At 44.7% G+C, this 26,545-nt stretch overlaps 1 protein-coding gene across 4 annotated transcripts in view; it reads right to left on the bottom strand.

Annotated features, from left to right (window-relative positions):
* Positions 1 to 26,545, bottom strand: part of TJP2 (tight junction protein 2) — a 533,564-nt gene that overhangs the window by 91,395 nt on the left and 415,624 nt on the right. For all 4 annotated transcript variants that reach the window (XM_085632998.1, XM_085632999.1, XM_085632996.1 and 1 more), the window contains 4 exons: positions 12,712 to 12,862; positions 12,339 to 12,447; positions 9,602 to 9,812; positions 6,347 to 6,534 (listed from right to left, as the gene is read on the bottom strand). In XM_085632998.1, the coding sequence (XP_085489124.1) occupies positions 6,347 to 6,534; positions 9,602 to 9,812; positions 12,339 to 12,447; positions 12,712 to 12,862 (659 nt within the window). The remainder of the gene's footprint in view (positions 1 to 6,346; positions 6,535 to 9,601; positions 9,813 to 12,338; positions 12,448 to 12,711; positions 12,863 to 26,545) is intronic.

The following is a 26,545-nucleotide window of genomic DNA, read 5'->3' as shown; positions in this document are numbered from 1 at the left end:
CCGGACTGGTGAAGCTGCGGAGGGGAGCGACCGACAGTGCAGGAATTGGTGGTGAGGTTTGCGCCGCGGGCCGAAAACGTGCGCCGATCTCTCCTGCTGCGACATAGGCCCTGGTCAGCCCCTGCCTGGATACTCTGAGGAGCCGAGCTGAGGGGCCGTATTGGTTGGCCTGCCCAGGACCTCACGGAGCCGGTGGGGTATCTGTGGAGGTGGAGATGGGGAAACACGACACGAAGCAGCCGAAGCTGACCTTCGAAAGCAAGCGAGGGACTAGACAGGCCGATACGTGCCCAGATGCAGAGGCCGAGGGCGGATCGGACCCAGGGGTGGAAGATCGCGGAGGAGACTTGAGAACCTTGATGCTGGAGATGAGGTCCAGCCTCCGGAACATCGATACGAAACTAGACACCCTCACTTCCCAGCTCGAGACGGTCAAGACGCAGGTGAATGTGCACGAAACGCGCTTGGACACGCTGGATGGCCGCACTGCGGAGTTCCACGAATTTCAAGTCGAAACTAAGGAGCAGCTCCTGCATATGGACAGACTGCTGAATGTTATCAGGGCCAAGAATGACGATTTAGAGGCCCGATCGCGCCGCAGCAACCTCCGCGTCACCGGCATTCCGGAGACGACTGCCATTTCCAAAATGGAATCCTACATAACCGATCTTCTACACGAACTGTTTGACCCGCATCTCTCCGCGGTCTTTGTGGTGGAAAGGGCGCATAGATCGCTTGGACAGAGACCGCCGGTGGGGGCGCCTCCAAGACCCATCCTTGCTAAACTCCTCAACTACCAAGACAGGGACGTGGCTTGCCCGAGAGAAAGGCAAGATCACACATCAAGGGAATGCCATATCCTTTTACCCTGACTTTACTCCGGCGGTGCAGGCAGCGCGCAGGGAGTTCGCACCTGCCAAGCGACTCCTCCTTCAGGCACAGATCCCATATTCATTACTGTACCCGGCGAGGCTCAAGGTATCGTTTGAAGGCACAACACACTTCTTTGCGTCTGCCAAGGAAGCGATGAAATTCGCAAAACATGCCGGCGGCAAGAGGTCCCAGCGGCCGGCGAAGATGGCGGAGAATGGAACTGGCGCCCTGAGTGACAATGACCGAGGGGTATTGTATATCTGACGGCTTCTTTTGCCGCTTGTGCACCTGAACCGCTGACTTTTGGAGGGTGGGAGGTGTAGGCTTCCTTTTTTTCCTCTTGTATGGCTTTGCCGAGACACCCTGCTACTCCTTTTTTACACTTTGACCTTGTGCGGGCCGTGTAGCCTGCAGACCTTCTGGCCGCCCTGTTTACAGTCAGGGCAAGACGCTGGTTCCGGCACGCCCCCATGGGAAGACTCCCGAATCTGTTGGTGGTTTTTGACTTTGGGATGGGTACTACACGACCTGATTGGGGGGTTGGTGTGGGTGGGGGGTGGGAGATATGGTTTGTTCTTTGTTGGGTTGAGGTCCACTGCATGATTACACTGCCAGCTGTCAATATGGGTTCTGTAGCGATGAAGTTGCCAACTGTCAACATGTCCTACTGCAATTTGCTGAATAGATATGTAGAATGCCAGAAGTAGATAAAACTCTAAACTGCCTAACATGGAACGTTCGGGGGCTCAACGACCACAGGAAAACTCGGTTGATGCATGCGTATCTGGTGCGCCATGGGGTGGATGTCTGCATGTTGCAGGAAACACACCTGAACACCGCCCCCGCCCGCGGCCTGCGACACACTAGATGGGGACACGTATATTCAGCCATATATTCCAACTATGCACGCGGGGTAGCTATCCTCATACGTCGGGGATTGGACTGGAGGGAGGGCCCGGTTCAGTGTGATCCGGAGGGTAGGTTTGCGGTGGTCCAGGGCATTGTATGCGGTGTGTCGGTGGTGTTTGTGGCGGTGTATGGACCGAATGTTGACTCCCCGGGCTTCTATCATAAGTTGTGGGGACAGGTGAAGGCCACTGGGTGTGAGACGATTATCTGGGGAGGGGATTTCAATGCGGTTCTAGACGACAAGATGGATAGAAGGGGAGCGGCTCGTACGTTGAACCCGCTGGCAAGTGCTGCACTAGGAGACATTTTGGCTGATGGGGCACTGGTTGATGTCTGGCGGGGGAGACATGCGGTCCAGCGGGAGGGTACCTGTATATCGGCACGTAGCGGAGCGTGGTCCCGCCTAGATTTCTGGTTGGTGTCGCGAGACGTCGCGCTGTGGACGACACAGGTGGAGCACATGCCCCGCTCGCTATCTGACCATGCCCCCTGCATGCTGCGTCTGCTACTCCCGGGCGACCCCTTTCCGGCGTTTTCGTGGAGACTCCCGCCTCACGCTTTGCTTGATGACGCGTTCAGGGAAGAGATACGGACTGATATCACGGATTACTTTGAGCAGAATGCAGGCTCAGTGGCGGAGGAATCGACCTTGTGGGAGGCCTTTAAGGCCGTTATTAGGGGCCAATGTATTGCCCGGCAGGCAGGAGTATTGCGGGCGATACGAGGCACTCTGGCGGCGCTGGAGGCGGACATCAAAAAGCTTCAAAGCACCTTCTTCGCAGATGGTGGATCTGCGGTGGCGGGGCAGCTAAAAACTAAATTGCTGAAATATGATGAAGAGGCGACGAGGGAAGTCAAGTTCTTGGGGAAATACGCGGAGGCTAGGCGATATGGCGAGGGAGGGCGTCCCGGGAAGTCCTTAGCCAATATGCTTAAACCGCCTCGATCCGCGACTTATATTCACGAGCTGAGTACATTGGACGGAGGGCACCTACACGATAAAAAAGACATTTTGGGGGCGTTCTCGGAATTTTACGCCAAACTATATACCAACACCCAGGATGCGTGCCCTGACGGTCTCGCATCCTTCCTTGACTCCATCGCACTGGTGTGGTTCAACAATAAACACAGGGAATACATGGACCTTCCTATCGACGCCACTGACGTGGCGCAAGTTATTAGAAGCCTGCCGCCTGACAAGGCGCCAGGACCAGATGGCCTGACAACTGCTTTCTACAAGGCGTACGCCGACGAGCTGGCGCCGAGGCTGTTGTCGGTGTACGAGGAGGCCCTGGAGAAGGGGGTGCTACCGGCCACCATGAGGGAGGCGCTGATAATCACACTGTTGAAGCCGGACAAGCTGGCGGACGATCTTAACTCTTATCGGCCCTTATCATTGATTAATGTTGATATGAAAATCCTAGCCAAACTGCTCGCGAACAGGGTGCAGCCCATGTTGCCGCTGATCGCCCTTCCAGACCAGTCCGGATTTATACCGGGGAGAGCGACCTCCCATAATCTGCGCACCGTCTTTGCCGCGTTGCACTACCTACATCCTGATGTCAGAGCTGCAGCGGTATTTTTGGATGCCACTAAGGCCTTTGACACTCTAGAATGGCCTTACCTCTTCCTGATATTGGAGCGGATGGGGTTCAGTGCGCTACTGCTCAAAAAAATCCGGCTGCTCTACACCATGCCAAGGGCAAGGGTGAGAGTCAATGGGCTGGTGTCGACGCCGTTCCCTATCCTCCGCGGCACTCGGCAGGGCTGTCCTTTATCTCCGCTGCTGTTTGCCATAGCTATGGAGCCGCTCGCAGCCCGGATCAGACAGCACCACACAGCGAGAGGTATAGGCTTCAGCTCTAGAAGTCTACTCATTTCACTTTACGCCGACGATGTGACCCTTTATCTTATCAATCCGGCCGATAATCTGGATCCTGTCTTGCGGGAATTTGTCCGCTTTGAGGGCCTTGCGGGCATTTCCATTAATTGGTCCAAATCGGTCATCTTTCCTCTTACGGACGGTACTACTGAGGTGCACTCTGACTACCCTCTGCGTTGGGAGGCGGAAGAGGTTAAATACTTGGGGATCTGGATTAGCCGAGATCTACAGGCAATATGGAGCCTCAACTTTGGCAGGGCTATGATGTGGTTGAGTGAGAAAGTAAAATCCTGGTCCTCCCTGCCCCTGTCGCTTGTTGGGCGGATTGCACTGACAAAAATGGTAGTACTACCCAAATTTCTTTACTTATTCGCCAATATACCTATTCCGTTGACCTCGCATTTTTTTGCTACTTTGCGGTCACATTTGGTGGCGCTGGTATGGTCGGGCGGACAGGCCAGGGTGGCGTGGGATACCCTGGTGCTGCCGCTGAGACAGGGAGGCCTGGGTGCTCCTGACATGAAGCTGTATGCCCTCTGTGCGCAGGCTCAGTTCGTACATTTTTGGGCCCACCCTACCCCCTACCAACCCCACGTTGCGGTGGAGCGGGACGCGGTTGCGCCCCTGCCATTGAGCGTGGCGGTCTGTGCCAAGGCACGACGCCCGGGAGCGGATGTGGACACGGCTGGGATGCTGCAGTGGGTGTGGGAGGAGTTGCGCAAGAGGGCCGGAGTGCCGTTGTTGTATGCACCGTCGCTTCCTTTGAGGCACAATCCGTTACTGCCCTGTGTAGCGGATGGCCTAGCCGGCCGCCTCGATGTCGGGCGGCGTCTACGCACGTTCGTGGACTTGTTTCCTGAGGGCCGGTTCATGCCTCCTCCGGAGCCGGAGGCGCGGCCCTTTTCTGAGTTGTTTTTGTACCACAAACTGAAAGCGGCGTGCCGGGCGCTCTCCGGAGAATTCCCTGATGCTCCTCCGGTCTTTACGGCTTTGGAGGCTGTGGTGGGCTCCCCGTCTCCCCGGAAATTGGTAACCCGTCTTTATCGCCACATGCAGCACACGGATCTGGTGGGGTCGCCTAAATCCATGCAGTGTTGGAATGGTGAACTCCAGCCTGAGATAACAGCCTGAGATAACAGAAGACCAGTGGGAGTTTTGCTGTAGGCAGCTCACAGAACTTTCGCCGAACTACAGGCTACGTCTCATACATTTTAAATACCTTCATCGCGTGTACAGAACCCCCATCAGCCTAAAAAGGATGGGGTTGCGGGAAACCGATGACTGCTGGCGCTGTGGAGCCGCCTTGGCCTCTTTTCTGCACATAGCATGGTCGTGCACGAAACTGGTGGGGTACTGGACTCAGGTTTTTCTCCTAATCAATCAGATTGTGGGTCGTTCCGATGCTCCTTCCCCCCTGCTCGGGCTCTTGGGTTATGTTCAACACACTCCACCGCAGGCGCGCAGGTTGCACGCGTTGCTTTTGCTGTTTGCTAAGAGGCGGGTGGTGGTCCACTGGGGGAGAAGTGGGATACCCACAGTAAAGGGTTGGCTGGCTGACGTCACGTATGGACATACGCAGCTAACCACGTTTGGGGAGTTGCTGCCTGTTGCATCCCGACCCCGGGACATCTGGGAACCGTTTGTGAGCTGGACCCGAGCACATCAGGAGGGGGCAGTGGAGGACGAAGCTGTGAGTGTGTGAGTGCGGAGTGCTGGGGAGTGGAGAGAGTGGCTTGAAGCCCGGATGTCTCAGAACATGCTGATGAAACGTGCCGAGCTGGGACACCCAGCCGCGAGTCCCATATTCTCTTTTCTTTGTCCGGAATGCCCTGCGTGGTGAGATGGGATAGTGGGGCCCCCGGGCCATTGCATTTAACTCCCTGGCCCAATGATGTCTTCAGATGTTGACCATTGTATTATGTCTTATTTCTATACAACCTGACAGCTCCCTGTATTACGTTATCATGCTGATGTGGACAACTATGTTTGTTGGCTGTACTGGCCGTTTTGCAAAATTTCAATAAAAAAAATAAATAAAAAAAAAAGGTACATTCAAACCAGCCACTACTTTCCACAACTGCTAAGCTTCAGCAATCAGAGTGGGGCCTTTAGGTGTGTAATGTTTTGCATGCTCAAATTTAAATCAAAATTATCTAATCACATTTATGACATGGGTGCATGTTTATGGTGACAGGGAAATGACAGATTGGGAAAGGAGCCAGAGAGAATGAACTGAGGGCCACCAATAACAGCAGGATTTGACCTGACACTTGGAAAGAAGTTACCAACACTGTAATAATAAAGCAAGATGACAAAGAGTCACAGACCGATGGTTGCACAGACACTGGGATGCGAGGGTCACAGGCACAGGGGATAAAGGACATCAGAATGGGAGCCACAGATATGGCGTCTGCCAGTTTGGAATTTGTAGGCGAGGAAGGGGATCTCCTCAGAAAACTTGTATCAAGGCGTATTTGCACATCTTAAAGCATACATAGGATACTGCATGACTTTTTTTTTTTTTTTTATTAACAGGCACTTAAATCCTGGATAACACAAAGGTCATCTATGAGGTTAAACAGGTGAAGTTTCAGTAGTTCTTGGTACAATTAAGAAATAAAAAGTGAAGTCAGGGCCAAAGTATGCTCAAGGTATAACAAAACTACACTTAAGGTTGCTAACCTTCACGTAACGTTATCCTTTCATAGGCTGGGAATTTTGTGCTGACAGCTGTAATAGCAGCCTGGTCGTCTCTACTCTTCTTAGCATTCTTTTTCAAGCCAGTTCTTTGGCCACGGCTTCTGTAGAAATCTGCTCTGTCCCCAGCGGCTCCTCTCTGAGCGTTTTGAACACTAGCCATCTGCTCTGCCCTGAAAGATACAAACAGCATATTTCTATAGCAGAGAGAAAGCAACATTATGAAACAAAGTACAGCAAGACTAAGTAATGGTGTGATTTCCCTAAAGCAAAACATGGGGAAAAAAAACATGAAACAGTAAATACGATTTGTGAATTTATGTGTTGAATCAACATTGGTATTCTCCATGAATCTACATTTTCTCCTTCTGGAGTATAGCGTTTCAACCAAAAGCTCTGAAAATACTAGCAAGGCAGAATATTAGGTTGTAGGAGAAAGGAAGGTTACACAGATCAGTGGTGGAGTGAATCAGTGGTTGAGTTGATTAGCGGTGGAGGAGAAAGGTGATGTATGGGATATTAAGATGGTAATACATCGCTTAGAAAGTAAATAAACCGCTCAACCTCCCAAATATTAATTACACAAAATTGAGTCATTTCTACAGAATGACAAAGTTGAAAGGGGTATTGGATTGGTGGCAGAGGCAATGTTATCTGTTACTGAAGGGATCCAAGAGACCATCTCACCTTAGGGTCCCCTCATTATAGACAAGCTCAGGAGTTTCATTCCCAGCCACCGTCCAAGCCCTCAGGTGTCTTAGCTGAGAAGAACCCACCTCTCAAGGGGAGTAATCCCATTAGGGGTATTGCAGGGCCATAAAGCAGGTCCTCAGGGCACCTACGCATCACCCAATGTAAAAAGCGTAAGCCAATGGCCAAGAGGTTAGGGTTCCAGGCCAGGTTAATTTTCACCCCCATCAGGAGCACCACCGAAGCCCCATTCTCTATGCGGTTCCCCACATTCCTCCAGTTCTTGAGCATTCCATACCACCAGCCATCGAATGGGGAACTATAATTGTGTAGCTAGGTAATACAGTTCATTGTCAGGCACTCCAAATCCCTGCGTTGCATCGGGCATTGGAGGCTGCGGAGCACGATCCTGTGTTTTCCCCCCATCTCACATCATTTCCCTGAGCAATAAATTAAGAGAATTGAACCACTTCTGCGGGACCCAAACCGGGAGGCTAGCAAAATAGTAAAGCCCTCTTGGTAGCACAATCTTCTTTGACAGGGCAGTCTTGGCCATAATGGGATACGTAAGTACCCAGAGCTGTTTCGGTCATAATGTATTAACTGTTGCATGTGGGGCAACAGGTGGGTGGCTAGCACTTTGCTTAGAATCATTTAATCGGAGATTCAGCATGTAAAGAAGTCTGTAGGACACCACTCCATGCGCATCACCAGGCAGTTTAGGCACCGGCACTATAAGAGACTCGTTGGTGGTATCCAGGAGAAACCTTTGGTCTAGTTTACCCACATACGTTTTCACAAGTTTCGAAGCCAGGAGGGTGACATAAGAGGTAAAATTATTCTGGTAGGCCATCCATACCAGGCGTTTTCCCTCAAGCTAGCTCAGTCACTGACCTCCCCACCCTTCCTCTGCCTCCTCATCAGATGTTGACAGCTGCAGATGGGTTGCCAGATTGAAAAAGGCCTCAACCACCATGGCTAAAGCTGGACACAGCTAACTATACAGCTCCTGATAGTGTTGGAAGAACAATCAGGATTTCCCGTTGTGTATATTCCAGAGCGCCAGCCAGTTTTGCAATACGGGTGATGGGACGGCCCCTCTCAGCCAGTTGAACTAACCAGGAGAGTAGTCAGCCAGCCCGTTGCCTGTCCGCATGTGTAGCAGTCAAGAGTTTGTATTTTTTTCTGGCATAGTGGAATATTTTCCTTCTGCTTCAGCAATCTATGTTGGATTCCTGGGTCCACCAAAGCACCCACACCAACCATCGGATACTGTTCTCTAAATAGGACAAATCTCCCTCCAGTTATATCCGGACCCTTGCAGAATGCCCAAAACCATAGCCCCGCACCACCACCTTGAACACGTCCCAGTCAATGTTAGTATGTGTGGCAGTATGCCATTTGTGTTCAAAGTAGCCCCTGATTGTGTCAGCCAGGTGGAACTTAACACGGTCTCGTGCAGGTGGGACATGCGGAGCCTCCAAGTGTGGATAGGAGGTATCCGTCTCTACCAACTGTGGCTCATAAGTAGTTAGTTATGTTCCAAAGGTGTGTGGCCCGAACATTCTATACGAGCAATAGGCTAATCAAACTCTGGGGATCATGCCAACCTGTCTAGGTGGACATGGAGATCATGCACAGTCTCCTGTCAAACCTCAGTCTACAGCTGTTGGCCAGTCCCAAGTGGCCCAGCTGCTCCTGAAATCCCACGCCATCTGGACACTCGAGGGGTTTGCCAGTGGGGGCACCAACATGTTTAAGTCTGTATCTATAACGCAGTTATAGTCTCTTCGGGCCGCCACATCCTGAGACAGTATAGGGGCCAGAGAGTCCATAAACTGAGCATGTCCAATGTTTGCGGCATACATGCTACCTAGTGTCAGATCTGTGCCACTGAGTCTCTCCCACACTAACACATATCTGCCCTCCTTGTCAATATTAACCCTCAGGGGCTCAAATGGTGTCCCAGGGTGGACCCATATTAGCGCACCTCTAGCAACAGAAGAGTAGCCTTTTGGGTGTACCTATCCCCTCCATCGCCTCCCCAATTTAGGTATTTACCCAGCAATCAGGTGTGTTTCTTGCAGCAAGGCTACATCGCCCTGTGCATTTCAGCAATGCCACTATTTTGTGAAATGTGCTGGCCTAGCCCAAGAAGCGCACCACCAAATGCACCACTGCAGATGCAAAATGCTGGCACGTCTTTTCCTTTCCTTATAGGACAACTGCAGCTGCTGTCAATGTGCTGGTGTCAAGGTTTTGAATTTCTTTTTGAGTGGCACAGAAGCTTATTTCAAACTAGCTTATTGCATACTATGCTGGAGCAATATACAGAAGGTAATATACAGGTGGGATTTCTGAAAACCTTTTAGCATAACAATGTGCGCGCACACACACTGTGCACCATATTCAGTTGATCAACTTTTGCAAGCAGGTCGGTTGAGCGTTCATGCAGGCACATATTAACCAGAAAACGTTTTGGTACTTCTTTAATGTTGCCACAACATAAATAGATTGTTACACACAAAAAAATTAACTTGTAAATCCTACCGGCTTTTGCTTGGAATGATGCCCTTTTCCAGTTCATTGGCAATTCTGACAGCCAGCCAGCTTCCAAGTTTTCCATCATACAGTGTGTCCACCACTCTGAAGACTTCCCCTCTGGTGAAACCCAATGTCTGTGGAGCCTCCTTCTCATATTCAAAATGAGTTCTGATAAAGAATGAGTCGCCCCTTCCACAGGCAAGAATGTTCTTGTAAACTAAACACAAACACAATATGTGACTATTATGAACTAGTCAAAAAGGCAAAAACGCTTGCTAATAAAAGAGGACAAAGTGCATTTAAAAGTGGCATGGAAGTAATATATGAAGCGAAGCCTACTCAGGGGGTCCAAGACTTCTTCGAAAAAATACATAATTTTAACAGATTAATAGTGTATATAAATGAAGATGCAAAATTTAAAGTAAAATATTTTAAAACGTTCTGTAAATGTGAAAGAATTTGAATTTGAGGCAAAAAATTATGTTAGTGTCGTCACATTGATTCGTGGGAGCAGTGGAAGTGCATCAAACATAATATAATGTGGATGATGAGTGGCCTAAATTGAATTTACAAAAGCTCCTGCCTTCGCATTAAAATTAAAACAATTTTTATATTTCTTTGTGAATTAAATATAATATTTAATCATTTATGTATTTGTTTGGTGAATGCTGTTTTTGCTATGCATTTTTTTGCACTTCAAATCATCGAAAATGTTTATGCCTCGATCCCTGGCTTCCAGTAATGACTCAGTGGGGGTCCTCGGATTCCAATAATGGTCCAGTGGGGTCGCTTTGTTACAGTAATGATTATTGGGTGGTCCACAGAAGTCAAAATGTTAAGAATCACTACTTTAAGTGATATAGCCAGAACAGCAATTTGTGCTCTTGCTTTCATTTAGGAGCAAGCTGCAAAACAACCATTAGTTCGAGTTTTTATCAGAGTCCTTCAGTGTATCCTCTTTTTGTGTACCTGACACATATCGGAGTATTTTGATTTGGTCACAAGAAAAAATGATTAATGCAGAGCAATGGATGTGATATACTTAAGACTTTAATACATAGTTTAAAATTGTTCTGCAAAAACTCACTCATAAGTTGAACAGCCCTGGGGTGGGACCCCACCCAGATGATAATCTGTGTTAGGGATTCTTTCTGTGAGAGGCAACAGAAGGTGCTGGTAGGTAGGGCCTAATCATAATAAAGATGATTATATGTGGGCTCATTTCTCTTAGCAGCAGACATTGCACAGAACCTGGAGGGTGGCATATACTTTTTGCAATTACCATGAAGCACTGTCGTAGGGGTGCGATCCAAGAGGGAGAAAAATATATGTTGCAATTTAAAAAGTGGTCTAGGACAGACTTTTTTAATTTGGGGTTCGCGACACCTACTCAGGCAGTACAAAACTGTTTAAAAGTTAAATAGTATTAGCAATTAAAAAAGTGTATATACTTAAAAAGCATAAAACTTTAAAACGATCTGTAAAATGCGAAGGAATTTGAAATTGGAGGGTGAAAGTTAAGTTGGTATCTTCGTATCTTAATCCATGGGAGCAGCCTAAGTCCAGCAAATGGAAGCTAGAATGGACGATTGGTGATCTCGACTGAAGCACTCTTAACCGCTGACAAAAATAAAGCATGAACTAAGAGCAAAAAAGGTAAATATACTAGAGTCTATGTGGCTTCATAATTTTGGAAATAAAACTAAATTAGGAAAAGTTCCAACATTAAAAATAACATTCCGATTTTTGCATATTTCTCTATGGGAACAAATTAAAATATTGTATAATTTGTTTGAGGTTTACTTGTTGCTATATTTTTGTGCGTTGTTTTGAGGTTCAAATTATAGACATTGCTCAGACCAGGGTCTCTGGCTTTCAAAATTTCATTCAGTGGGGGTCCACGGAAATTATTAATATAGGAACTGGTGGGCTAGGATGTGGCATACTACGTTTAACATTACTGAAATAGCATATTTAGGGTGCAGCATACTTAGGGGAAAGAACCTGATGGAACGTGTAAATGAGGGCCTATAATGAGGGTGAGATTTAAGGACTGGGATGGCACACAATAGAAGGGCTGCTGGAAGATTCCACTCAACAAGGGTATCACGTTGTACGCTAGACAGGGAGAAAAATAAAGACAAACAATGGAATGTTGGAGCAGAACGTTTAGGTCTACACTTGCCATTACTGGCATTCCAATGCCTGCAACGGAGTTCTCAACATTCCTATGTACTAGGATTTACCAAACTCAGTGCGGATAATTAATCGGATATCTCTTTATGGAAATCTAGGGCAATGTAGATGTGAAACTGAAAGCTACAACCAGCAGAAAGGGAGGCAGTATCAATGTACACGTGATTATTAAAGCCTACCTTAGAGTAGTGCATTCAATGGAGAGGCCAAATCTCCAGAAAGAAGTAGGCAGATCTCAGATGGCACAGAGAAAGGCCACCAAAAGATTGAATAACTACAAGTACTATGAGCAGAGCTTCAATATTGTAAACAAGCATATACGACAGATTTGAAGACTGGTGGTTCTTTATCTGTGAATACATTTAACATTTCTTTGTAAACACTTTGAAATCAGAATGGATTTCAGTGTTGAACCATCAAAATAGCCCCTTCATACATTTAAATGTATTTTGCATCATTAGCAGGGATCGATATGCAGCATGAAAATAGGAACACATTAACAATGGAAGGAAAAAAATAGCTTGACTGGTTTTCAAAGCATGCTTACCATCATATCTATTTTGGGACAAAATGGTCACATCTTCGCCTTTTGGAATCTCCAACAGATAGAGCACTGCGTCTTCCCGAATGATGCACCGAAAGTCCTGGTCGTTCACCTGAGTCAGAGTTAAAAGAATTACTAAATGTCTACATCTGTGTCTAAAAGTCTTTCAAACCAAATCATTTATATTAAGAAGCACATTGATTATCAAACATCCTGCCTTATAAACTAAAAAATCACAAACTACAAGTAAGGCTGTATGATTAAGGATTCATTATAAAGTTATAAAATTCTATAAAGTCCTCAGAATAAATACAAATCTTGAGGTCAGTATACGAAGAGCTAAACTGATTCCCCTCCTCATAAAAGAGACACTTACCTTAAGTAGCTGATCCCCCTCCTGCAGACCCTCCAACTGTGCAGCACTGCCATCTTGGAGTCCGGCAACAAAGATCCCAACATCATTTCCACCGGCCAGTCTCAGACCAACGCTGTCACCTTTTTTGAATTTCATCATTTTCGTGTTGGGACTGCAATAAAAAAACACTTAATGTATGAATGTGCTGGCTTGTTTAAGAGCAATGGTAAGCATTTTACACTACATCAGACTTATTATAGACTTCAGCCTTTACGCTGCTCCAAATATAGTCTCCTAACAATGACAGCCAGAAACCATAAATCAGTGGATTTAACCATCTGCCACTTAGGTCGTTTTGTTACCACTTTACTATGTCTTTTGGTAATCGGAGGGAGCATTTAAAGTTCAGAAGACAAGTGAAAACTTGGTTGTTTCCAAGATAATTACACCATTCTATAATGCAGAGCTAGAACCCGGAAAAATAATCACTCCTTTAGGTAAAATCTACAGTCCACAGAAATGCAACGGCTCACACACACTCCTCTTGTTGGCAAATGCTAAGTTCTATGACCAGGTAAGTTAAGAAAGGATGACCTGTACTAGCCTGATTAGGATATAGTAATTTAAATTCCTACATAACCTTCCAGGGCCTCACAAATACTATTACTAAAACACTCAGCAGTCATCATCATCATCATCATCATCAACAAACTTTATTCGGCTTTAAAGATAAACCATAAAAGTCAAACAACCTGCGATATACCATCTTTCTATTTGAGTTACAAAGTGGCAGAGGTGATAACATCCGGGTAATCAAAACAGAATAAAAATACATGATTTTCAATACAAGTGTTAATTGCAGCTTTACCAAAGTCTAATGGCGACCCGTAAAAAGTTAAGAGTGTGCAAAACGGTATCACTAGATAAAAGTTGTAAAAAGATAAAAGCTGGTCTCACCCTCCTAAAACCTGTTTTTTTAAAAATGGGAATAATAAATAGCTTTCTGGGTACAACATAGAAAGTGCAAAACATTAAAAGTGCATCATGTCCTGAGGAGACTCTCTGTCGCAGCTACAGGGCATAAGGCACTGACCTCTATGGGAACCTTGGGGGTGTGCCAATAGGTAGTGGAAGAGATCGAGCCGAAAACCTTGTCAAAAAGAAACAGTTGTAAATGCTTTAAAGCCTTAGAAGGTAAGGTTCAGCTGTTGGCACAGTTTTCAATACGACGTTCTTTCGCACTCTGGGTTAACACAGCTCTATACCCTCTTCATCACATTGACGTGTTAGAAAAACCTCCTTAGCCCAAACGAGGTCCCTTTTTTGAATTCCCTCTAGGTTCATGTAAAGATCTGCTCTTCCTAACCTGGCGAGGCAAACTCTTATGTACTGGAACAAGCGAATACGTGAGGCATGATCAAGAGAGAGAGACAGATCCGTATGACGTCTTTACTAAGTGTATTCTTTTGCTTGGACCAAATCCTGAGCCACAAGGCCAAAGGGCGGAAGGCCAGGTCATCAGCAAGAAAAGACGTACCCAGTTCCTCATGAACAACATAAGATGGAGTACACTGCGGAACAGAGAGAACTCTTCGCAAGAATGAGTTCTCAGTACTCTGCACAGCCCCAAGCTCAATGGGACCCCATCTCTCACTCCCATAACTGACCTTTGAGATGCATTTTGCTTGGTAAATCTTCAAAGGGGCCCCTATTGGTTTCCCTCCCACTCTACTGGCAAAGTTTAAAACGGCTGCAGAGGCTTTCACTAGGTCTCCTTTCTTACGATTAAGCAAGGGGCACCAGCTCACGGAGTCGTCAAACACTACTCACAAAAAGGAAAAAAACATTTGTTTTAGGTATTGGCGAACATACTAATTTAAAAGTGGGCTGCGGCCCCATTTGCAGGATATATGGTTTAGAATGATTCACTGACAAATCCAGCTCCTCCATAAAAGAGGCTAAAGAATTGAGGAGAAGTTGTAAGCCCCTTTAAGTCCTCGCCAGGAGGACTGCATAGTCCACATATAAGAGGACCGGGAGACAACGCTTGCCTACCTGGGGGGGGGGGGTGTCTGCTTTTGTTGCTAGCAGGGCCTTCTCTAGAGAATTGATATATAGATTGAAAAGGAAAGGTGCGAAGATACACCCCTGGTGCACCCTCCTCTTGGTGTTAAACTGGCGGGACACTTTCAAGTGCTTAGAGTAACGTACTACAGCCCTGGAATCTCGATGAAGATCCCTCAAGAACAAAATGATGTTAATGTCAATGCAGAGGGATGACATCAACTGCCATAGCTTGGACCTGTTCATACAGTCGAAGGCTGAGGACAGGTCCATAAAGGCTAGGTAAATAGGGCAGGCACGAGCCACCATATACTTGTTCAAGACAAGATACAAATTTAGACACTGCTCCACAGTAGATCGACCGGGGCGAAAGTAGTTTTGATTCTCAGATAAAAAATTGCTTTCATCTGCCCAGGATACCAGTCTGTCAAGAATCATGCGGCCCACCACCTTCACCACAGAGTCCAGAAGGGAAATGGGCCTATAACATGAGGTGCTGTCTCGATCACCCTTTTTAAATATCGCGACTTTAGTCGATAAAGCCCAGGAATCGGGGCCGCCAACCCGGACTGAGGCGTTGATAACAGCAGTGAGGACGGGTGCCCAAGTATGCAATATAGAGATCAGACGGGATCCCGTCTGACTCCGGGGCCTTTCTATTATTCAGGGCTAGTATGCGCGCTCTCACCTCTGTTTCAGAAAATACAAGATCCGCCTTGCCTTCCACCCTATCCCGTCCCTCGATAGGCGTGGAATCCGGCTGAAAGATGCCCTCGAAATGATGTACCCAATCATCCTCCGTGATGTGGGCGTCCAGTAAGTGAGCATTCTCTTCTGAGAGAAATGGACTATTAATTATAGCCCAAAACTTAGAACTGTTTGGCAATGTACTTGCCTCCACTAGGTCAGACAAGGCCTCCTCCTTCAAGGTGGACTTGTGAGTTGCTAACGCCGCCTTATATGCTATGCGAAGACCTTTTACCACTACCATGTCTCTGGGCTTATTGCTCAGAGCCTGTCTCAACTTCTTAGAATTTAAGAGCCTGCCTCAATATGGATCATGTGCTATAACCAGACCTAGATGTAACTGTAGACCAATACATTCAATATCATAAGCAAAAACATAAGATATACCAGTGTGTACTAAATTATTTTAACAAATTACAATAAGTATATACCCAATATGTAAATAAAAACTTTATTTATTTTATAAAAAGATCTGTGCAAAACGGGATAGACATTACAATTCACACATAATTAAAAACATCTTCTCAAGCGAGAAGTTACACTACATATGTTCGAGACATATATGATTCCACATTAAAATAAGACAAAGAAAACTTAAAGAGTCGACCCGGCATTTCAGTGAAAACAAATTCCTTCACCTCCTTCAGGACAAAGTTTCCATAAAAGGTCTATTGAGGTTCATGATAGTCAGAACCTCTCCAAGATTTAAATAACTTGAATGACTTGATTACTCTGAAACGGAAGGCAAAAAAACTCATCCGGAAATGATATAGTTGACCTTTGTGTTAATATATAGTACTTATTTTTTGTGCGATAGAGCCACCAGCATTTATACTTAAAATTCTAGGCTGTTGAGGATATGAGACCTTTCTAAAATAAACTGCACTGTGAGTTTCAGCTTTACTGAGAGTATCGATGTTTTCAACATTGGCAATACTTACTCAATTGTTTGAAAGTTCAAATTGATGCAGGCGCATTTAAATTAAAATCATTTAAAAGACAGGCAGCCTCCCTGCTCTATCGAACACATCCGGGTCAATGTACTTTGAAAGGGCTCACATCCTCAACAGCCTAGAATTATTCTCTCATACATCTTATCCCATCACAATAGTAAGCGCTGCGTCCCATAACAAGATAACCGAAACTTGGTGGACATCATGCACAACATGGAAACACTTTCTACATAGAGTCAAAAGACAACACACTTCCAACCACACGCCCTACAGAATAGGTTGCTACCTAATTAGGTAAATGATTCAGCGTCCCACATAGGGAAAGTAAGCACAACATAAATGTTACAATACAGTCAGATCTCTGCACACACAGGGCTTTGCACAGGGATCAAAATTGTAAGTTGTGTGACTAATATTGGGTCCCCCTCCCCACCAAAATTTATTGGGGGGGAAAAAACCATTAAAAAGGCTGAACATGCATTATTCCTGTAAAATAAATACTGACCCATTAAGTTATGCCTTATTTCCAAGGCCTAAAAATCAAAACAGGAATGATTTATCTCAGTCCAAAATACCTCATCCTGGTGTACTGGTATTTGTGGGATGTGGTAAATAGCAACCTCCATTTGAACATACTCTGGATGCACTCTGCATCTGAAGGATCGCAGTATCGATTTACATGGCAAACCTTTTCATTTACTTTACACTGGTACTGCACTAAAGGGACTGGTTAAGAGTAAAACTAATGCAGCTCTGCTTCCTAGTAGAATATATTAGCCAATAATATATATGACCAAGATCTCGGCTGAGATGGAAACGCGTCGTTTTTCTGCCAAATAAACCCGCAATACTAAACTGGAGTGGCTCGTCTTTTCTGCATGAATACACACACACACACACACACACACACACACACACACACACACACACACACACACACACACACACACACACACACACACACACACACACACACACACACACACACACACACACACACACACACACACACACACACACACACACACACACACACATACATGTGTTACCATCCTTGTGGGGACTATGTGTGAATACCTGCCTTGTGGGGACTAACCTTTCCCAATGTTTTTAAAACACACTGATAACAGAAAAATGTTAAGAAAAAATTCATGAAACAGGATCCTGCTTAAAATTTGCAAATATATTGTTATTTAATCCTGCGCACAGCACCATCCTTGTGGGGACTTGAACACGTGCTACCATCCTTGTGGGGACCTAGTCCGTAACACTATTTGTGATTGAATACAGTCGAAGGCAGATGGCTAAATGTTTATTTTATGAACAAACTACACCAACAACATTATAATCTATTCATATATGTTATGTTAATGTGTCAGAAAATATCTTATTATGCTTAATGAAAAACACTTGAAGCTGTATGTGACCTATTTATTAGTGCTTAAAATCTTAGGAGATTCGGGAACTAACACATAGAAATTAACATATGGAACCAAGGAATATGGTCAAGTGGAACTCGGAGCTTCATTAGCTGCTTACATTTTTGCTAAAATAGATGTTTAAGTCCCCACAGAGATAGTGGGTGAAGATCATTGTGTTTAAGTCTCCATAGAAATAGTGTGTACATTCAAAGCTAAAATCCCATTACAAAGACCATGAAGCTCATGATGTTCAAGTCCACACAGAGGCTGTGTGTAGTTATAGGAATGCTCAAGTCCCCACAGAGATGGCATGTTATTATAGCGATGTTTAAGTCCCCACAAAGATAGTGTGTTATCATACAGATGTACAAGTCCCCACAAAGATAGTGTGTTATTACAGTGTAGTTCAAGTCCCCACAAAGATAGTGTGTTATTACAGTGTAGTTCAAGTCCCCACAAAGAGAGTGTGTTATTACAGTGTAGTTCAAGTCCCCACAAAGATAGTGTGTTATTACAGTGTAGTTCAAGTTCCCACAAAGATAGTGTGTTATTACAGTGTAGTTCAAGTCCCCACAAAGAGAGTGTGTTATTACAGTGTAGTTCAAGTCCCCACAAAGAGAGTGTGTTATTACAGTGTAGTTCAAGTCCCCACAAAGAGAGTGTGTTATTATGGCAATGTTTAAGTCCCCACAGAGATAGTGCATGAAGGTGATTGTTTTTAAGTCCTCATTAAAATAGGGTCCAATTTACGAAGGTAAACTTAGACAAAAAGTTTAACTTTACTACTTTTCAGTATTCACAAAGCCCCATACAGAGAATGTAAAGCTGATGATGTTCAAGTTGAAGCAAACACAAGGAGATGATGGACGGAGTGCATAAACTTTTCAGTCACTCACCCCCAGTCACAGATCTGGATTGAATCTATCATTGTTCTTTAGCTCACTTCCCCACCCCAGTTCAGACCCAGCTATATGCAAATCAGTCTTGACCCTGTGCCTCATGGGAACTGTCCAGCCCGAACTGCCAAGCCAGGTCTTCCGTGGACCGGAAACAAGCATCCTGGGACCGGTTTCGGGGTAACATCCCCTCATCAGCCAAGCTAGCTTGAATCCAGTGGCAAAGTGAGCAAGCGACCCACGTCTGGGCATACCCTGCCAACTTAGGGCAAACAAAGCAAACACAAGGAGATGATGGACGGAGCACTGAAACTTTTCACTCACTCACCCCCAGTCACAGATCTGGGTTGAATCTATCATCGTTCTTTAGCTCACTTCGCCACCCCAGTTCAGACACAGCTATATGCAAATCAGTCTTGACCCTGTGCCTCATGTCATCCCCTGGTGCTTCAAGTCGAAACAGAGCTTGCGTTTAGTTACAGGACTGCTCAAGTCCCCACAGAGATGGTATGTTTTTATAGTGATGTTCAAGTCCCCACAAAGATAGTTTTATTATAGGTTTTTTTCAAGCCCCCACAAAGATAGTGTTTTATTATAGTAATTGTTTAAGTACCCACAAAGATAGTGCATGAACATGATTGTTTTTAAGTCATCATTAAAATAGGGCCTGATTCACAAAGGTAAACTTAGAGACAAAATCTAACTTTTCTACTTTTCAGTTTCACAAATGTAAACTTAGACCAAAAGTCTAACTTTACTACTTTTCTGAGCTGATGATGCTCAAGCCAAAACAGAGCTTGCGAGTAATGACAGAAATGCTCAAGTCCCTACAGAGATGGTGTGTGACTATAGTACTACCACGGTCGCCAAAGAGAATGTGTGTGATTATAGACATGCCCAGGTCCCCAAAGAGATAGTGTGTGACTATAGTATTACCACGGTCGCCAAAGAGAATGTGTGTGATTATAGACATGTTTTAATCACAAAAAATACTCCATTAGACCAATTAGTGGTCAGTGGTGTTAGTTAACTAACTGCACGCGGGAAACAAGGAAGATAACTAGGCAAAAATAGGGGAAGGAAGAGGAAATAGGGGGCCTCTATAGTGAAAGGTTGTACCTAACTCAACAATAAATGTTGGGAGGGGAACCTTAACATTTATTTAATTACCCTCACACACCCTAGTGGTGTCATGCTTCATCATTTGCTCACCCCGACTCCTACAAGTCGGGGTGGGCTCGACCACAGTGTTGGGAGCTCTTTGGATAAATGAAGGTTGGGGGGGGTTAAAGATTAAGAAACCTCAGGCAGACCCCTGGTGTCCCTTTATTCTTGGGTCTGTCTGGGTTATTAAAAATTGTAAAAAAAACGGGTCTGTAGGAGTGTTATGGTCCTAGGACCCTGGTGCCATTATAGACATGCCCAGGTCCCCACAGAGATAGTGTGTGATTATAGAGATGTTGAGGTCCCCACAGAGATAGTGTGTGATTATAGACATAGTATGGGTTTTGGAATGGTAAGGGATATTTTAGGGTTTAGGGTGGGTATAGGTTTTTTGGTGGCAATTGAATTTTTAGGGTTTAGGGTGGGTATAGGATTTTGAGTTGTAAGGGATTTTTTAGGGTTTAGGGTGGGTATGGGTTTTTTGGGTGGCAAGGGCATTTTTAGGGTTTAGGGTGGGTATTGGTTTTTAGGTGGCAAGGGAATTTTTAGGATTTAGGGTGGTTATAGGTTTTTGGGTGGCAAGGGAATTTCTAGGGTATAGGGTGGGTATGGATTTTTGATGGTAAGGTTTAGTTTGAATATAGGGTTTAGGTGATAGAAGCTTTTTAGGGTTTAGGATGGGTATGGGTTTTTGGGTGGCACAGGATTTTTTAGGGTATAGCGTGTGTATGGGCTTTTGGGTGGTAAGGTATTTTTTAGGGTTTAGGGTGAGTATAGGTTTTTAGGTGATGTGATTTTTTAGGTTTTAGGGTGGGTATGGGTTTTTGGGTGGCATGGGAATTTTTAGGGTTTAGGGTGAGTATGGGTTTTTGGGTGGCAAATGAATTTTTAGGGTTCAGGGTGGGTATGGATTTTTGGGTGGCAAGGTATTTTTCAGGGTTAAGGGTGGGTATGGGTTTTTGGGTGACAACTGAACTTTTTAGATTTAGGGTGGGTAGGGATATTTGGGTGGAAAGGGATTTCTTTTTAGGGTTTAGGGTGGGTATAGGCTTTTGGGTGGTAAGAGCTTTGTTAGGATTTAGGATGGGGATGATTTTTGTGTGGTGAGGGTTTTTTTTAGGGTTTAGGGTGGGTATGGGTTTTATGGATGGCAAGGGAATTTTTATCATTTAAGATGGGTGTGGGATTTTTGGTGGCAATGGATTTTGTAAGAATTATGGTGGGTGTAGGTTTTTGGGTGACAATGGAATTTTTACGGTTTTGGGTGGGTGTGGGCTTTTTTGGGGCAAGGGAAATGTTATGGTTTAGGGTGGGTATGGGATTTTAGGTGGCAATGGAACCTTTAGGATTTAGGTTGGGTATGGGTTTTTGGGCGATAATGATTTTATCAAGGTATGGGTTTTTGGGTGGCAAGGGATTTTTTAGGGTTTAGCATTTGTTTGGGTTTTTGGTTGGCAAGAGAATATTTAGGGTTTGGGGTACGGGTTTTTAGTGGTAAGTGATTTTTTTAGGGTTTAGGGTGTGTATGGGTATTTGGGTGGGAAGGGAATGTTTTAGGGTGGGCATAGGTTTTGGGTGGCAAGGGAAACTTTAGGGCTTACGGTGTGTATGGGTTTTTGGGTGGTAATTGATCTTTTAGGTTTTAGTGTTTGTGTGGGTTTTTGAGTGGTAAGGGATTTTTTAGAGATTAGGATGGGTATGGGTTTTTTGGGTGGCAAGGGTATTTTTATTGCTTAGAATGGGTGTGGGATTCTTGGTGGGAAGGAATTTTGTATGGTTTACAGTGTATATGGGTTATTGGGTGACAAGAGTATTTTTAAGTTTTAGGGTGGGTGTTTTGGGGCAAGGGAAATTTTATGGTTTAGGGTGAATATGGGTGTTTCGGTGATAAGAAATTATTAGGGTTTAAGGTGGTTATGGGTTTTTGGGCTGTAAGGTTTGCCTTAGGTTTCAGGGTGGGTATGGGTTTTGGGTAGCAAGGGAACCTTTAGGGTTTAGGGTAGGTATTGTTTTTTGGGTGGTAATTAATCTTTTAGGGCTTAGTGTTTGTATGGGTTTTTGGGTGGCAAGGAATTGTTTAGGGTGGGTATTGGTTTTAGAGTAGCAAGGGATTTTTTAGGGTTTAGGGTGAGTATGGGTTTTTGAATGGTTAGGGATATTTTCGGGTTTAGTTTGGTATTAGTTTTTGGGTGGCAGTTGAATTTTTAGGGTTTAGGATGGGTGTAGGTCTTTGAGGGGTAACAGATTTTTTAGGGTTTAGGATGGGTGTGGGGTTTATGGGCGGCAAGGGAATTTTTATCTTTTAAGATGGGTATGGGATTTTTGGTGGCAAGGGATTTTGTAGAATTTACGGTGGGTATGGGTTTTGGGTGGCAAGAGAATTTTTAAGGTTTTGGATGGGTGTGGGTTATTGTGGGGCAACGGCAATTTCATGGTTTAGTGTGTGTATGGGTTTTTGGGTGGTAAGTTATGTCTTAGGGTGGATATGGGTTTTTGGGTGGCAAGTGAATATTTAGAGTTTAAGGTGGGTATGGGTTTTTGGGTGGTAGGCAACGTTATAGGTTTTAGGGTGTGAATGGGTTTTGGGTGGCAAGGGAGCCTTTAGGATTTAAGGTGGGTATGGGTTTTGGGGCGATAATGCTTTTATTAGGGTTTAGCATTTGTATGGCAAGTGAATTTTATAGGGTTTCGGGTGGGTATGGGTTTTTCGGTGATATGGGCTTTTTTAGGTTTAAGGGTGTGTATGGGTTTTTGGGTACCAAGGGACTTTCTAAGGTTTAGGGTGGGTATGGGTTTTTGGGTGGTTAGGATTTTTTAGGGTTTAGGGTGAGTATAGGGTTTTAGGTGATAAGGGCTTTTTTAGGGTTTAGGGTGGGTATAGGTTTTTGGGTGGCAAGGGGATTTTTAGGCTTTAGGGCGGGTATGGGTTTTTGGGTGGCAAAATAGTTTTTAAGGTTTAGAGTGAGTGTGGGTTTTGGGGGGGCAAGGGAAATTTTATGGTTTAGGTTGGGTATGGGTTTTTCAGTGAGAAGGGATTTTTAGGGTTTACGATGGTTATGGGTTCTTGGGTTGTGAGGTTTGTCTTAGAGTTTAGGATGGGTGTAGGTCTTTGAGGGGTAACAGATTTTTAGGGTTTAGGCTGGGTGTGGGGTTTATGGGTGGCAAGGGAATTTTTATCTTTTAAAATGGGTATGGGATTTATAGTGGCAAGGGATTTTGTAGAATTTACAGTGGGTATTTGTTTTTGGGTGGCAAGAGAATGTTTAAGGTTTTGGATGGGTGTGGGTTTTTGTGGGGCAAGGGCAATTTCATGGTTTAGGGTGGGTATGGGTTTTTGGGTGGTAAGTTATGTCTTAGGGTGGATATGGGCTTTTGGGTGGCAAGTGAATTTTTAGAGTTTAGGGTGGGTATGGGTTTTTGGGTGGTAGGGAACGTTATAGGTTTTAGGGTGGGAATGTGTTTTGGGTGGCAAGGGAGCCTTTGGGATTTAAGGTGGGTATGGGTTTTGGGGCGATAATGCTTTTATTAGGGTTTAGCATTTGTATGGCAAGTGAATTTTATAGGGTTTTGGTGGGTATGTGTTTTTGGGTCGTAAGGGATTTTTTGTGTGTAGGGTGGGTGGGTATGGGTTTTTGGGTGGCAAAGGAATTTTTAGGGTTAAGGGTGATTTTAGGTTTTAGGGTGGTAAGGGTTTTTTTTAGGGTTTAGGGTGTGTAAGGGTATTTGGGTGGTAAGGGATTTTTAAAGTTTAAGGTGGGCATAGGTTTTGGGTGACAAGAGAACCTTTAGGGCTTAGGGTGGGTATGGGTTTTTGGGTGGTAATTAATCTTTTAGGGTTTAGTGTTTCTGTGGGTTTTTGAGTGGTAAGGATTTTTTTAGGGTTTAGGATGGGTATGGGTTCTTTGGGTGGCAAGGGTATTTTTGTGGTTTAGGATGGGTGTGGGATTTTTGGCGGGAAGACGTTTTGTATGGTTTACAGTGTGTATGGGTTATTGGATGGCAAGATAATTTTTATGTGTGGGTTTTTTGGGGGCAAGGGAAATTTTATGGTTTAGGGTGGGTATGGGTTGTTTGGTGATAAGAAATTTTTAGGGTTTAGGGTGGTTATGGGTTTTTGGTTGTGAGGTTTGTCTTAGAGCTTAGGGTAGGTATGTGTTTGTGTGGCAATGGAATTTCTGGGGTTTAGGGTGGGTATGGGATTTTGGTGGTAAGGTATTTTTTAGGGTTTAGGGTGAGTATAGGTTTTTAGGTGATAAGGGTTTTTTTAGGGTTTAGGGTGGGTATGGGTTTTTGGGTGGCAAAGAAATTTTAAAGGTTAGGTTGGGTATGGGTTTTTGGGTGGCAAGGGAATTCTGTAGGGTTTAGGGTGGTTATGGGTTTTTGGGTGGTAAGGGATTTTTTAGGTTTTAGGCTGGGTATGGGGTTTTTGGTGATATGGGCTTTTTTAGGTTTTAGGGTGCGTTTGGGTTTTTGGGTACCAAGGGAGTTTCTAAGGTTTAGGGTGGGTATGGGTTTTTGGGTGGTTAGGAGTTTTTTAGGGTTTAGGGTGAGTATAGGGTTCTAGGTGATCAGGGCTTTTTTAGGGTTTAGGGTGGGTATAGGTTTTTGGGTGGCAAGGGGATTTTTAGGCTTTAGGGCGGGTATGAGTTTTTGGGTGGCAAAATAGTTTTTAAGGTTTAGAGTGAGTGTGGGATTTTGGGGGGGCAAGGGAAATTTTATGGTTTAGGTTGGGTATGGGTTTTTCAGTGAAAAGGGATTTTTAGGGTTTACGATGGTTATGGGTTCTTGGGGTATGAGGTTTGTCTTAGGGTTTAGGGTGGGTGTAGGATTTGTGGTCACAAGGGAATTACTAGGGTTTAGGTGGGTACGTTTTTTTAGGTGATAAGGGCTTTTTTAAGGATAAGGGTGGGTATGGGTTTTTGGTGGCATCGGAATTTTTAGGGTTTAGGGTGGGTATGAGATTGTGTGATAGGGGATTTTTTAGGTTTTAGGGTGGTATGGGTTTTTAGGTTATATGGGATTTCTTAGAGTTTACGGAGGGTATTGGTGGCAAGGGAATTTTGAGGTTTTAGGGTGGGTATGGGTTTTTGGGTGTCAAGAGAATTTTTAGGGTTCAGGATGGGTATGGATTTTTGGATGGTAAGTTATTTTGGGGGGTTTTGGGTGGGTATGGGTTTTTGGGTGGGAACAGAATTTTTTAGATTTAAGGTGGGTATGGGTATTTTGGTTGAAAGGGATTTTGAGTGTTTAAGGTGGTGGGTAAAGGTTTTTGGGTGGTAAGAGCTTTTTTTAGGGTTTTGGGTGGGTATGAATTTTGGGTCGCAAGGGAAATTTTAGGGTTTAGGGTGGGTGTAGGTTTTTGAGTGGTTAGGGATTTTTAGGGTTTAGGGTGGGTATGGGTTTTATGGGTGGCAAGGGCATTTTTATCATTTAATTTGGGTGTGGTATTTTTGGTGGCAAGGGATTTTGTAGGATTTATGGTGGGTATGGGTTTTTGGGTGCCAAGGGGATTTTAAGGTTTTGGGTGGGTGTTGGTTTTTGTGTAATAAGGAATTTTTAGGGTTTAGAGTGGGTATGGGTTTTGGGTGGTAAGGGAACCTTTAGGGTTTAGGTTGGGTATGGCTTTTTGGGCGATAATGATTTATTAGGGTTTAGCATTTGTATGGGATTTTGGGTGGCAAGAGAATTTTTAGGGTTTTGGTGGGTATGGGTTTTTGAGTGGTAAGGGATTTTTTAGGGTTTAGGGTGGGTATGGGTTTTTTGGTGCAAAGGAACTCTTAGGGATTTCTGTGGGTATGGGTATTTGGATGTCTGCTATTTTTAGATTTAGAGTGGGTATGGATATTTGGGTGGAAAGGGATTTTTTAGGGTTTAGGGTAGGCAATGGTTTTGGGTGGCAAGGGAACCTCTAGTGTTTAGGGTGGCTATGGGTTTTTGGGTGGTGATGAATCTTTTAGGGTTTAGTGTTTGTATGTGTTTTTGGTGGCAGGGGATTTTTTAAGGTTTATGGGCATATGGGTTTTTGCGTGGCAAGGATTTTTTTAGGGTTGAGTGTGGGTATAGGTTTTTGGGTGGTAAGTGGATTTTTAGGGGTTAGGGTCGGTGTATGTTTTTGAGTGGTAAGGGATGTTTTAGGGTTTAGGGAATATATGGGTTTATGGGTGGCAAGGGATTTTTTTGCATTTAGGGTGGGTGTAGGATTTCTGGTTGCAAGGGATTTTGTAGGGTTTACGGTGTGTATAGGTTTTTGGGTGGCAAGGGAATTTTTTAGCTTTTAGGTTGGGTATGGATTTTTAGGTGATATGGGCTTTTTAGGTTTTAGGGTGTGTATGGGTTTTTGGGTGGAAGGGGATTTTTTAGGTTTAGGGTGGGTATGTGTTTTGGGTGGCAAGGGAACCTTTCGGGTTTGGGGTGGGTATTGGTATTTGGGTGGTAGTTTTTTTATGGTTTAGAATGTGTATGTGTTTATGGGTGGCAAAGGCTTTTTGGGGGTTTAGGGTGGGATGGTATTTTGGGTGGGGTGGGAATGTTTGTTTTGGGTGGGAATGGATTTTTTTAAATTTAGGGTGGATATGGGTATTTGGGTGGTGAGGGATTTGTTACGGTTAAG

The sequence above is a fragment of the Triturus cristatus genome, chromosome 2_1 (genome assembly GCF_964204655.1).
Source record: "Triturus cristatus chromosome 2_1, aTriCri1.1, whole genome shotgun sequence".
Lineage (NCBI taxonomy): Eukaryota > Metazoa > Chordata > Amphibia > Caudata > Salamandridae > Triturus > Triturus cristatus.
Note: the sequence above shows the minus strand (reverse complement) of the source record. Positions and strands in the feature narration are given on the sequence as shown.